The sequence below is a fragment of the Lipophrys pholis genome (assembly GCF_963383615.2).
Source record: "Lipophrys pholis genome assembly, chromosome: 5".
In the NCBI taxonomy this organism is placed as follows: Eukaryota; Metazoa; Chordata; class Actinopteri; order Blenniiformes; family Blenniidae; genus Lipophrys; species Lipophrys pholis.
In genome coordinates, this window is record NC_137628.1 from 19,986,531 (window position 1) to 20,000,495 (window position 13,965).

The window sequence follows — 13,965 nt, forward strand, 5'->3', positions numbered from 1 at the left end:
AGTAGTACAAAACATTTAATTGTAAAAGGTGAAGAGAAACCTGAACACACACTTGTAGGAACATCATCTATGCATTCACAAGTGACGTAAAAACATGATCAGCTCAGCCCCTCACCGCTGTCGAGCAGATTTAACGGCTTACATTTGTCATTTACACACTGAAAGTCAATAAAAAAAAAAAAGGCCCTTAAACACATTGCAGGTGGAAGTGAAAAAAGCCACCGTTAGTTTCTACTTGGCCCCCGTGACGCCATTGGGAATGGCTCGAGCCGCTAAACACGGCAAAGTTAGAAAGAAAACATTTTTTGGTGCTGGTATATTTGTTCAATATTCCCATCTGCAGCAGGTTTCATCAGGTTAAGAAAAGGTTTTAACTTGAAAGTTGCACGGGTGTATTTACAAATTGTAACTTTAAAACTGTAGCGATCAAAATAAAAAATATCGTGCAACACAAGACACAAGGAGGAAGAGGTCAGGAGACAAACAGTACGATTGGTTTTTTCCCCAGGGGATTTAATAAGCAACAATCATAATCAGATTAAAACGTTTGTAAAATGTCCATCCTGTTTTTGTTTTTTTTTCTCTTAAAAACAGCTCCACAAAAGAAGCAAAGAGCAACAAACACAAAGGGGGAAAAAAATAACATGATTCTGAGTAAGACCTACATACAATGAGCTTCAATTTGAGACTACAAGGTGTTTAAAACCTTCTAGGATGTCAGTGCTGTGTGTATGTGTATGTGTGTGTGTGCGTGTTCGTATCTTTGTATACGTGTGTTTTAAGAAAGGTCCATAATGTATCCAGGAAAGCTTTAAGAGTCAGAGGAGCTTGTACATAAGGTTAGGAAGGTTTTTGAGGAAGAGTCTGGCCCGTTCTCTACAGTCTTGATTTCACCTTCACTGGTTTCCTCTTTACCTGAAAGGAAAACAAAGTGTGTCCTCAGAATGAGTTGATGTGCACAGCCACAGTCTCAACGGGCTGGGATTAAAAATATACGTATATGCCGATTTCCTTTTTAACAGAGAATCAGACCCTGGCCCCACAGCTCCACCTGTCTCCTCTCCAGACTTCCTGCCACTCCATCATGCAGTCAGTGTGGCAGATCACTTCAACTCGTGCTCACCTCTGTAAGTCAATCTGTCTCTTTGTTCCCTCGTCTTTCTGCTGCTGCTGTTTCGACATCTTGAGGTTGATCGACTCGGCCGACGGGTTGGAGTTTGGGTCGGCGGCTCTCTTTCGGCCTCTCCCTCCACCTGCTGGCGGTGCTGGCGCTACCTCTTTTTCAGCTGCGGGAGCGGCGGCGGTCATCTTAGGGGGCCGGCCACGCCGTTTGCCCGCTGATGCTTCTGCATCTGTGGTTGCGTTCTGGCTCGGCTCCTCCTGAAAAACGAGAAGAGGGAAAAGCTCAAATCAGAAAAACATTGCGAGGCTGAAAATGTGTGGTTGCGTGTGGCGTTTACCTTCTTCGCCTCGTCGTTCTTGATAACTGGGTTTTCATTGTTTTCCTGCGCTTGGCTGTCTGTCGACTCGCTGGTCACGGTGATGTTACTACGGGACACATTTGAAGTGGCACAAAGTTGACGTGGTTATCTGACCCCGTGCAGCAGCGGAGCCCCCGTGTCAACCGCGTCCGGGTATGTGGTTTACCTGTTCTTGTTGATTGTTGAGCTGAGTGGCGAGGAGTTGGTGCTGGTGTTACTGCTGGTGTCTGACGCTGCAGTGGTTTTGGTGAAGATCCTCCTCCCGGGGACGGTCAGAGGCTTGTTCACAGCGCCCAACACTGGAGCGGTTTTAGGCTACACAACCAGAGAGAAGCAGTGATGCTGTGCACCTCACCACATCTGCCGCTCATACTGACAAGCTTTAAGATGTGATTACGCAACCTTTGACACAAACACTTTCTTACAGCAAAAATGACAACTGCAGATGAATTCTGGGATCCAGTGCTGCCAGTTACAAAGAAATTAAAATCTCATAGATGTTTACCTTCCCAGTGAGCAGCATTTGTCTCATCTCTGCTGTTAGGTACTCTTTATCATTTTTGAAATCCTGTTGAATGAAACAAATGAGACAAGCGCTAATGAGCCTCAACCTTTAAAGCACAATATCAACTTGGAAAAACTGTTTTTCTGAATGAATGAGAGTTTTTCTTCAGGTGTCTTTTTTCCATTAAAATAGGAAAGTAAAACTATATCTCCAACTATTTTAATTGTCCGAGAATGAAAACTACCGGAACATCTTTGGTCAGAAAGTGTGTGTGTGTGTGTGTGTGTGTGTGTGTGCGCATGTATTGCCTTGTCCTGTACGAGGAAGAACTTGGAGGGTAGTACAGGCTCTTTTGGACAATCCAGATGACAGGCAGTGCTTTTGTTGGCGATGACGAAGAGAGCAACATCACAGACAATATACAGTTTCTGTAACCACAACATAAGACGCACCATTAGGGTCAGTTGTTGACTTTCTTCTCAGCAACATAAATGACTCATATTATAAATACATTTGGACCAGCAGACAGTTAATATGGAAATAAAAGTTGAAATACAGAGTCAATACTCATTTGTTTACCTCATTGGCCTTGGCATCATCAGGGCACTGAGCATCCTTTGTTTGTTTGATGTTCTCCACCATCTTTCTCAGAAAAGCGTGACTGTTGTTCTCATTCTTGGTCATCAGCACTTCCAGCATGAACCAAAGGCACCTACACACACAGCATGTCACTGTAATAGTCAACATCTATCCATCCCGTCTTCTTTAATAATCTCATTCTACACGGGGTCTCAGTGGCAGTGTGCAGAGCAAAGAAGCTGCCTGACTAATACACCAGCAAAAAGTGACCAGCGGACATCTGGCTCCATGCCTTAAGCATATATCATACTAGAATGAAAAAACAAAAACAAACTGAGCGTATCGTCACTCACTCTTTGATGTCTTTGAGCTGCTCATACTCGTGTGGTTTTGTGAAGTCTGGGTCATGGGCCAGCAGGTGGACCATATACGGGACAACGTACTCGGGAAGAAGCGAGACAAGTTTTTCTAAAGAGAAAAGAGAAAAGATTTATTGTCTGTTAGTATGGTTCAAGCTTTATTTCTTTCTTACAACGTTTCCAGTTTACAAACAGAAACCAGCATGGACAATTCAGCAAATTGTGGTGTTCCGAGATCTTCCATTTCAACCATTAGAAAGCCCAAAGCAGCCGTTTGTGAGCGAGGAAGAGCTCCAGCAGGAGAACTCACCCTGAGCGAGGGGGTTCTGTTTGATGTACTCTCTGCGGACGGAGATGTTTTTGAGGAGGCACTGTCGAGCGTGGGCGCGGCGCTCCTTCACTGGGTCCTTGGCACACAGGGCGAAGACGGCCAGATACTCCAAAGGCAGCATCAGTTTGACCAGAGCCAAGTGCAACTTCTGCGCAAAGATCTGACGGACCTGGTAGCACTCGTCCTGTACGCAACAAACACAGCCAGTTAACCCGAAACAACACCAAAGGAAATCAACACACCGACACCACGGAGAAAACGTTTTGATCGGCATATTATGACTTCTCTGTAAAATGTGTACATCCTAAGGTATTTTAAGGCTAATATCTTCTAATACTGGTGGCTCTGTGCGAACAGTGAGAATAGCAGAAAGCCGTACAGGACACCTTTCGATCACTTCTTTGATGAGGCCGAGCTTTCTTACTGCCACACAGTAAAACGTGAGATATGAACAAAACTTCTAAAACGTGATGCAAAGGTGAAACTGACATTGATGACGAGGCCACAGAGCTGAAACTGCTCCGGCGTGATGATGTCATGGTAACATGGCTCCTGTGCCAGCTTCATAATGGCTCCACCTGCAGCCAGCCTCAGACGAGACATGTCTGATTTACTGTGAGGAGAAAGAAGAAACAAAAGTGGCCAAAGCTTAACAAATAGGACGAGCCAGCTTAGTCAAGATAACAGAATGAAGTGATGAAGCCACTTGGATATGGGGAAAGTTGACCGAGTCCAGTTGACCCGATTCAATTGCTCAAGTTTAGGAAAGAAGGATTTAAATTGAAACTAGATTCTAACTTTTCCTCATCAACAGTATTCACAGATCTGTGCTATGATGGCTTTCATCATTAAACTAAAATAAAATTGCTTCTTAAACCATTAAAAAAAAAAAAAAGGGGGGGGGGGGGGGGGGGGGAGTGTTACTAATCAGAATAAAATGTCCTATTTTTTGAACTCACACGATTTGTATGGGGTCACCCTGACTGAATTTCAACCTGTGCAGTACCTGATCTTCTTCTGCTCCGTCAGGTCGCCCTCGCTGACCAGCATGGCTGACAGCAGGCGCAGGGTGGAGTTTGCAGACTTGGATTGGTTGTTTTTCATTCCTAATAACCAACGCACCAGGAGCTTAATGGCCTGAACCTGGATGGCAAAAAGCAACACGGATTATCAGCGTCCTTGAGTTACTACAACAGAAAAGCCTGCATGAGACGGTGCTGAATGTAAAATCAACGCTGTATTCACCTTAGCTAGAACCTCAGGTGAGACTTCCTCATCGGTGGTCCACAGCTTCCCATTTTTGTTTCCCACAGACTGGAAACAGGGAAGAACAATTAAGAGTTTTCCCAAATATATGCATGGATATTTCTATGTTCTTGTAGAGCTGTTCTGAAAATATAAAACTTGTTGTGTATTGATAGTTTTATAAAAGCTGTCTACGTCAGTGCCCGTTTTGATCTGGACTTACTCTGTCGTTCATGAGCAGGTCTTTGACGATGAAGTTAGCGACGATGGATTTCATTGGTGAAGCAAACTGATCTGGAGCCAGCATGGAGATGTGGCCCAGAGACACAAGCGGAGTGATGAGTTGCTCTGGTACATCAGCATTAAGACTGCGTGAGAGAGGCTGCGGATGGTGGAGGAAACAGTGTTCATGAAGAGATGACATCAAGAGTAAAAAAAAGAAAAACATGAAAAACAAAGCTCAGGTGGATTTTGTCATATTTAGGCACTTCTGTTTGTATTACTGGACACTTTCTTGTGAGTGTTGAATCTTAAAAGGATCTCTACCTCAAAAATCTGCGCCAGCTGCACTTCTTTATTGTTGAAGATGGCGTGGATACAGTGGACCGCCTGCTTGGCCTGGTGCGGAGTACCCCGCTTGGCTTTCTGATGCAGGATGGGAATAAGAGTCCTGGAGGATACATGAGAAGAGGCAATTTTGGAAAAAAAATAATGGAGCACAAACTCTTTCATTTAGGGTTAGGCCTTGTCCTTCTGGAAGGCCTAACGTCAATATAAAATGATACTGGATCTTGTATCGAAACACAAAGCTCAGAAATGATCTGTGAGACTTCACAACATCTCGAAAAAGTCTGTTTGAGTTCATGATTCACATACAAACATAAACATTTTCTTCAACGCTTCATTTGTGTCTTACGATCTGATCTGTTGTAACTCTGTCTCAATCTTCTGCCCAGTGTTTCTGAAGATCTGTATCGCTGCCTCTGCTACTTTGTCGTCCTCCATCTTCAGACATTGTAGAAGAGATTCGTAGGTCTCTGCTGAGTGGAAAGCTGTCGGGTGAGTGAAAGACAAGACCTGCGAACACAACAGGAAGGGTCGGTTAATGCATCACCAATTCCTGACAGTTTAACACAGCCTTCAAAGGTCACATTATTATTTTTCTTTCCTTGTGTACTACAGATTACATATTTTACATTTTCCCAAGCACCTACTGTTTATTTTAGTATATTCAGTTTAAGTTGTGTACCTTGAGAAGCTCCAGTCCCGAGCGAATGGCTGTATCAGGTGTAACTCCCTCTTCATCATCGTCAGCTGTGCCCTCAATCGACTTATTCAGCAATTTCACCAGAGCACTGAAGCAAAACAGTGAGAAGCACATTTTTATTTTTCTTATGCGAAGCCCTTTGTTTGGAGCATTTCCTGACACTTTGAAACATAGCAGATGTAAGCACTAAGCAGAGTCAGAGACAGCGAATGCAGCGAGTACTCAACATTATGGAGTGTGTTTCTTCTCTTGTGTTTTTCCATAAAGCAGAAAGGGTTAAAGCTGTGCCCTGACTGAGGCCAGCAGTTACACCTCTCTGCCACTAGGCGTCTCACTGAATTAGGAAAGCCTGATACTGAAACAGTGTTACACAATGATGGAAACACACTGATAATACTTGGAGCACTCTGTGAGGGACATTGTGAAAACATGCTGCTGGTCTGTTTCATGACTTCCTCAGTCTTGGTGACCTGTACAAAAATACATTAATCAAACAGTGTTCACTCACAAATTCCATTCTTCAATAAAACTGACTGAAATATATTTTAGTGGAGATTTTATGCCTATTTGTGAAGCAACACATTTGGTTTATTTTAGGAATAGAACCTAGTAGGTGACATGCTAAATGTTACTGACCTGATGGCCTCTGAGTCGATGTGTACAGGAGCGATGCGCTCCAACAGGAACTTCACCATCTCCAGGAAAGGGTTTGTGGGCTGTTTGGGGAATGTCAACTTTCGCGTAATCTCCCTCTGCACACATTATAAACAGTATATCTTTATCACACACACATTTCTAGATTAACTGTTATACATTTGCATCCACAGTTACAAACAAAACACACATCAATGTTGCCTCTAAAAGCCCCTTCATCAATTTTTAGGAAAGAAACCCCACAATGTTACATGGGCCATGAGTAACTGGATTAAATGCTGATTCAATAAAATTCCTGACGTTGCCCACTATAAATGCCAAAAACATGCAAAATGTGACTATCACAGGTGCTGCAGTTACACAATCACTTCATGTCAACCAGATTGAATTCTTTCCAGTGGAGAGAGAAGGTTATGAACAGTGAATGCAATTGTTTGATTGATGTGGAGGTTTATATGCATCATGAACATCATCCAATCAGTCCCATAATAGTCTGCACTGTGACACTGGCCGTTTGTGGTTTGTGACATGCACACTTGAGCCCACATCCTACTTTACCCGGACGCCTGCCAGTATAAAACATTTGTTAGCTCCAGACCTTCTCTTGGACTTGGCTAAACAAATCAGTATTGCAAACTTTACATACACTGAGCCTTTCAATCAATTATAAAATCTTTACACACGTGTAAGCGCATCGACCAGTTGTATAGTGTCACTCTCTTTCCCTTCCCCAAAACACTGGACATGCTGGATCACATGGTGTTGTGCATGCACATAAAGCTCCGACAGTGGAATCACATGTAATGCTTAGATAAGACTGATTGGATCAAACACTCCTGATCTGATTGTCATTTCATTCCAATGGGTCCAATCTAAGCAGACAGAAGTGTTTAAATGTAGATCTGATTAAAGTTAAATCATGTAAACGGATTGTTTATGGTCCAATTCACTGCAACAAAATGACAATCTGAACAGCATTTGTTTTAGGTAACCAACTTCAGACTGGATTCATAATTTCATTCCAGTGATTCATGACGGCTAAAGGTAGAAAACTGGCTGAAAAACTGACAGCAATGAGTCTTTTGTTTTGTTCAACCGGTTACATCATTGTGTTAAAAATAACGTATTAAGGCTGCTGGGCTGATTGCTCCTGACCGCTAGAGCAAAGAGAATTAGCAAGTTTGTCCTGCTCTTACCACACAGATCTCGGCTTGTTTGCAGGAACAAGTCGGGCTGATGAGCATCTCCAGTTGGACTCGCAGCTTCTCGTCCTCGCCCAGAACCTGGTTGAACTTCTTCATGAAGTCTTGAGCCTTTCCAGCATCTGGTAGGTTTTCTGGAAATACATTAGACTGTCAAATGGAGAACGTTGGGTACATAATTAAGTATGACACATTTTATAAGAATCTGAATAATGCAATGCTATAAAAAGTGATTCCAACGTACTGGCAATACTCATCAACTTCCCAAACATCGCTGTATTATTGGCCTCAGACTACCAGGGAATAGAAAGATTTGTTCAGAGATTCATTAAAACAATCAAATCTGTGCTATTTTGTAAAAGACGGGGGATCACTGGTATGTTAACACACCACTGGCAGCTTGTGGAGGTCGAGCAGCTCTTTGACAAGGCTTCTGAGCATGTTCTGACATTTCCACATCTCATTCAGGGCCCTGAAAGCACAGATCAATTACACAAAGAACTGGATTAGAGGTGGTGGAAAGACAGAGCCGATCAATAAATATCCCTGTCCATGTACAGTAGTTATTGACACCCGAGTGTGTGGTTTCATTTCACGTTGTGCAAAGATACAGGCACGTGTTTGCACAATTCTGCAAAATGTGAGTTTATCGCCAACACACACCTCAGTATCTTTACTGAGCGCTACTCATGTTGCAGGGCCACTTACTTGACAGCATTTGTGTCCAGGCAGGCATAAAGGTAGTACAGACACTTCATCTTCTCTTCTGTGTCAAGGCTGTGAGGAACCATGTACTGAGCAAATATTTTCTCTACTAACAACCTGCAGAGGAAACAGATTGTTTTAACTAATTATTATAAAACACAGACTCATACAACAGAAAATGCATTTTATACTTTGAAACAAAAAGTCGACTTTGACTTAGTAGAGTCTGTTTGTTGCATATTTTTACAGCAGATGCAACTGAATGTCACTGCAACTTGCACTGTGGTTTTTTTAAGGTTTTATGCTGAATGCTCTACAACAGAGCTTTGAACGTGGCTTCTCAACACTTTTTGTGATGTAAATTCAAACTGAATCAAACGTGTCATTTATTACATCCATTTGTGTTTCTCTAAATTATTTTCCTGTTTGCTGTGTGTCAATCTTTTGCCTCACTCTTAACATTTAGCCTGACTGAATTTGTACTAAAGAACCCTGCAGGAGATATTTCCGTTGGCAAATTATTGAAAATGTGTACAAAGCTACATCAAATAGTCTGTTCATTCTCTTACTGCGATACGGCAAATAAAAACAATGAATAAAAGAATTTGAATTGAATTAAGACCGTTTGCCTTTTCTGAAAAAGATAACTCTGTAAACTGCCTACAGCGCTCTGCTCCTACTGTCAAAATCAACACAATTAACCGATTTCATAAAGTATAATTTCTGACATTCATAAATCAATACCCTTACTGGATTGATAAATATCAGATCAATCCGGGGCTGTGCGCTTACTTGTCATCGATGCTGTTCTGATAGTAAATGTGCAGCAGCTTGTCTTTGATCCAGCTGATCTTCTGGGCGGACTCCTTTCCAGCCTCATGGTGCAGACAGTATTTCTTATAAAGCTGAGCCAGGCCCATCATGGCCTCCTTACGCACACGCCACTGCAGCAGGAGGGGAAAAGGAAGCAGTTAAAAAATGCTAAACTAAATCAAAGTATCAATACTGTTTTGTTTGTTTTTTGAAGAAAATTATTAATGAAAGTTTTAGCATCATGACAAACTTGAACATGACACCATAGGTTTTGCATATATCTGACTCACCCTCTTGTCCAGGGTCCTCTCCCGTACGAAGCCCAACAGCTGATCATTGACCAAGTTCAGGTCCTTCCTTCCAGCATTGATGATGGTGACAATGACATCGTGACGGATGGCTTCCTCTGGGTCATGGGAACGCACCTTCAAATACTCTGAATATGCAGAAAAAACACATGCACACGCAATCTGTTAAGAGCACAGTATTAAAAAACAAACAAACAACTGGTGACATTCAAAAGGAAATGAAGACAAACCCCACGAACACACGATAAAGCTCACCTGTGAGGTCCTTTGCCAGGTCTGGGTGGTTCATGAGGCAGTGACTGGCAAACTTTACACACTCTAGTCTGACTGGTACGTGGATGTCATTGAACCTAGAGAGGTACAATAGTTACATACTGTCAATTCAACTGAAATAAGCATCAATTTCAAAGAAACCGGATAAATAATCAAGCACCTGATTCAATAAAAACAAGTTTAAAGTCTGAATGAAACTTAGCAGATAGAACTGAGAATGAATACAGACATTTCCCATTTGCACAAAATTCCCCTCCACTATTGTGCTGTCTAAATGTGCTCACATTCACTACCTGATTGAAGTACTGATTCAAATCCTGTGCTTTTAGCGCACAATATTACACACGCGCAAATCTAAAAACACACAATATGGAATATTGTAAACTTTGGTAGTAACATAATCAATTAATAATTAATTAGCATTCTGGCACCTCTGCTAAATCATAATTTATTTCTGAACCTGAGTAAAAGATGTCTTTCAGCAAGTCATCTCTGTAAGAACTTTACCACACAGTAATACTGTTGCAACTTGACTAAGCCTCAAAATATTTATGTCGTCACTAAACCAACTTTTCTGTTTAGTATTTCATACCAACTGAATTACATCACTGACGTCGTCTAATGTGGCTTGTCCAATAGTCTGTCGCGTCTGAACAGGAGTAGCTGCATCATGTCTGTGTTTGTGTCACTGACCGTCCCAAGAAGCACTGCCACAGCGGTCTGTTCTGTGAAGCCAGCTCTGAGTCTTTAGCCCCGAACAACTTCGCTAACAACCGCACCACAGCCAGACGCTCCTCGCCATCGTTGCTCTTTGAACACAAAACACACATTTAAAAAAAAAAAAAAAGGTTGGCCCTGTCAGTCATTGCTGAACTTATGACCGTATGGAAATATAATCATGTGACAACGTTGTTCATGTCAAAATGCTCTAATTTCCCATAAACAGCAAAAATGGAATTCTGACAACTATTTTATATGCTGGCCTTATTGTTTTCTTCCATTTTCAGTCGTTGGGTGGCTTTATTCTCTGGATCCTTTAAACCTACCAGATACTTTTGGTTTATTGGTATCTATATTGTAGCAGAGAACTGCCATTGCCAATTAAAAAAACAAAACAAAACACAGTAAAAAAACAAAACAAACTAAAGTTACTATTTAAATATGACAATAAAAGACCATTTTGCTGCAGCGATTTATGAGGCACTTGAATAAGCAGGAGGATTTCCAGCAAAAATATCAACATGGTTATTGGAAAACTTCAGCAATGTGATTCACAGCTCTAATGCAACACTTTCGGAGATCTAAACATGCGAAAGGATAAAAATAATTCTATGTTCTTCCTCGGCATGCATTGCTCTGCTTTGTGAATATCTGGCACCTGTACGAACCACAATGAAAAGGCTGCAGGCAGTCTGAGTGGGAAATTCAGTGTGTAATAGCAACCAGCCTCTGTTGTTCACCTAAAGCAGATATGAGTGGGCAACAGAAGTCTGGTAAGCTCTTTATTTTTCTTTGATTTCATTCTTGTCTCCTGCCAAGTTTGACTCAACGGACATGGCTTGAGGTGAATTAAGTTTTGCACGAGTCTCTGTGGAGCCATGAAAGGCTTTATACAACTCTTTTTCCAAATATTATGTAGCTACACTCTATGCTATCACCTGAGCATTAGTTAGATGAGCCAATAAATGACAATTCTACCAAGTTAATAAATTCACAGAATTAAGTTTGTGTCTTGTCTGAGGTGAGGCCTGTTGTTTATTCTTTGAGAGAGAAACTTGAATGTGTTGCGCTGACCTTCAGTTTGAACTCCAGCTGTGGCATAACAGATGTAAGCAGCATTGGGTCGATGGCAAACAGTTCCTGGATGAGGTCAAAGACGTGCTCAGATAGGTCCGAAACTGATGACTTGCCCATCACTAAAACCTGATTGAAGAACTGGGGAAAGAAAAAAGAAAGGAGAAAAAAAAGAAATCATAAAAAAACGAAGATAAGCCCACACAGTCGACATTTACACTGATAGAATCCAAAAGTGCGCACAAGTGAAATTAAAATACAGTGGAAAGTTGAGTAGACGGTATATGCTCAACAATCTGGAATAAAAAGAACTTACGTTTGCAATGCATGTCTCAATAGTCTGCACGGTCCTCTTCAGCAGAGTTTTAGCAAGATCGTACGCTTGCTTGTTCAGATTCTGGAAGGTAAAGAACTGACTGATTACATACACTAATTATTTTACTTTAGCATTCACTGATATCAGAACTGGACGGTACTTAGAAACAACACAAAGTTTATTATTAGGCTGTTGTGTTTCTTAGTCAGTGTTGGCACGTTGCTTAGAGTAGTACAGGATGGGTCCTCTTGCTGTGAATATTGCTCAATTTTGTTTGTCCATTTAATAGTGCCAAGAGAGAAAAAAAATTAAATGAAACATTATTCCACTGGTAGCAAAAAATAAATGGTGATGTAAAACATTCATATTATTCCAGATGGAAATCAACCTTCAATTATAGAGCACTTTTCATACAGTAAGTATAAAGTGTTATCAAATGGCACCAATAGGAATCAGAGATTTCAGTGTGTTGTTGTCTTGCCTTGTGTGCAGGGATGAGGTTGATGAGGATTGTGTCCAACAGCTCTTGTGTGACTCCGTCTCCTTCCATGATGATAGAACTCATCAGATCCATCATGTGCATCTGTACCTTCTGGTTATGGCTGTTACTGTCAGGCAAGAGAGACGCAGACATGGACATTTAAACCCTAATGTGATGAGGTTGAAGGTAAAGTGAAAAACAGCAAATGGCAATATAAGCAGTTTTCATAACCTTTTTTTTTTTTTTTTTTACACCTTACAGAATTAGATTGTTGAAAATGATCTTTACATGTCAAGTGAATTTGTTTGGCCCAAGAAGATTGTTTGATCATTAAAACAATATTCTGTAGATACAAAAATAAAAAACATCTTACTTGATGACTGAGAAGAGTGTTTTGAAAAGCTGGATGAAGATCTCATTGCAGTCCTCCAGCTCAAAGCAAATGTTGTACGATTTCACCCAGGCCAGGTTCTGCAGAAGCACAAGATTCTCAAACGTGTCCATTTATCTCTATAGCATTCGTTAAATATTCCCCTGGAACTTCAAACCATAAATACAAGACATTATAATGGATTCATTCTTCTGACTGATTTCGGTCAAGTGCCCGTTCACAACCTTAAAGGTTCACCAAATGTGGCAAAATCATTAAAACCAGAGCCTTTATCAAATGTTTACATTTTTATAGCTGAAAGTTGACTTTAATTAAGTAAATAAATCAAAAGATTTCAACACTCAAAATAAGTAGTTCTCCCTGCTTTCCTCCCTTGGTTTGTACCCCGTGAGCACATTACCTCCAGAAGGTAAAAGTATCGGTTGAACTGAGGACTCTTGGTGTCTTCAAGTCCCTTTAATTGTCTTGTAATGAAAAGGAAGATGTCCTGAAAGAAAGATGAGAAAAAGACCATGAGCATGTGGCAACACTTCAGGTAGTCTACATGACTCCATGAATGTCCTCCGAGTTTTTAAGAAAAATAGGCTAAACACAGTAAAAGTGCAAATTCATCAATTTGTAAAACCTTTTAAAACATACTTCCCATAAAACCCATCACATCTGCACAGAGAATACACTAATACATGAAAACAAGATAATTACCACTCACGTCAACAAAATTCTAACCCATAGTAGCCTAAATCGATCACACCAAAGTCAATATGTTTCCAAACAAACCAGAATTTGTATCCATCAAACTGTGTTTATGTTTCACTGAGTGACGTCATCTTCTGAAACCTGCTGCATGGCTTTCTGGGATATCAAAGATGGCGTCGCGGCAGCTCCAGCCAAAATATCAACATTTGACGGATTCAGCCTCCGAAAAGCCAGACTTTGTCAAAGAAAGAGTCCTCAAGCCACGAGAATAGTCCTAAATGTTGTGAAACTGATCATTAATCATTTTTCCAGTGCGGATCAAAATCTTGCAAGATCAAGTGCCCAAACGGGATCTTGTGACACAACGCCTCTGGAATTTTTGGGAGTTTCCGTGACCGCTAAGACGTCAACAAACCAGGGGATGTTCCGCAAAATTTGAAATGTTCGAAATAAGTGTTTGCATGAGTGTAATGACAAATTTTCTTCAGAGAGGTATTGACGACGTATTAGAGGTGAACATCAACAACTAAAACTGGGTCCTGAATTCATCATTTTTCCCGTGTGG

General features: G+C 41.2%; 1 protein-coding gene across 3 annotated transcripts in view; it reads right to left on the bottom strand.

Moving 5' to 3' along the window:
• The window catches only part of pds5a (PDS5 cohesin associated factor A), a 26,237-nt gene continuing 12,272 nt past the window's right edge, over positions 1 to 13,965 (bottom strand). For all 3 annotated transcript variants that reach the window (XM_080463303.1, XM_080463302.1, XM_080463301.1), the window contains exons 4-33: positions 13,105 to 13,191; positions 12,687 to 12,784; positions 12,314 to 12,440; positions 11,833 to 11,913; positions 11,517 to 11,657; positions 10,416 to 10,531; positions 9,705 to 9,799; positions 9,432 to 9,577; positions 9,121 to 9,272; positions 8,332 to 8,445; positions 8,014 to 8,095; positions 7,868 to 7,916; positions 7,618 to 7,757; positions 6,404 to 6,519; positions 5,750 to 5,855; positions 5,417 to 5,577; positions 5,047 to 5,170; positions 4,724 to 4,882; positions 4,501 to 4,569; positions 4,262 to 4,398; positions 3,745 to 3,868; positions 3,235 to 3,439; positions 2,919 to 3,033; positions 2,566 to 2,698; positions 2,295 to 2,414; positions 1,987 to 2,049; positions 1,648 to 1,796; positions 1,461 to 1,548; positions 1,124 to 1,380; positions 1 to 915 (exon numbers count right to left, since the gene is read on the bottom strand). In XM_080463303.1, the coding sequence (XP_080319429.1) occupies positions 912 to 915; positions 1,124 to 1,380; positions 1,461 to 1,548; positions 1,648 to 1,796; positions 1,987 to 2,049; positions 2,295 to 2,414; positions 2,566 to 2,698; positions 2,919 to 3,033; positions 3,235 to 3,439; positions 3,745 to 3,868; positions 4,262 to 4,398; positions 4,501 to 4,569; positions 4,724 to 4,882; positions 5,047 to 5,170; positions 5,417 to 5,577; positions 5,750 to 5,855; positions 6,404 to 6,519; positions 7,618 to 7,757; positions 7,868 to 7,916; positions 8,014 to 8,095; positions 8,332 to 8,445; positions 9,121 to 9,272; positions 9,432 to 9,577; positions 9,705 to 9,799; positions 10,416 to 10,531; positions 11,517 to 11,657; positions 11,833 to 11,913; positions 12,314 to 12,440; positions 12,687 to 12,784; positions 13,105 to 13,191 (3,558 nt within the window). In that variant the 3' untranslated portion in view covers positions 1 to 911. The remainder of the gene's footprint in view (positions 916 to 1,123; positions 1,381 to 1,460; positions 1,549 to 1,647; positions 1,797 to 1,986; positions 2,050 to 2,294; positions 2,415 to 2,565; positions 2,699 to 2,918; positions 3,034 to 3,234; positions 3,440 to 3,744; positions 3,869 to 4,261; positions 4,399 to 4,500; positions 4,570 to 4,723; positions 4,883 to 5,046; positions 5,171 to 5,416; positions 5,578 to 5,749; positions 5,856 to 6,403; positions 6,520 to 7,617; positions 7,758 to 7,867; positions 7,917 to 8,013; positions 8,096 to 8,331; positions 8,446 to 9,120; positions 9,273 to 9,431; positions 9,578 to 9,704; positions 9,800 to 10,415; positions 10,532 to 11,516; positions 11,658 to 11,832; positions 11,914 to 12,313; positions 12,441 to 12,686; positions 12,785 to 13,104; positions 13,192 to 13,965) is intronic.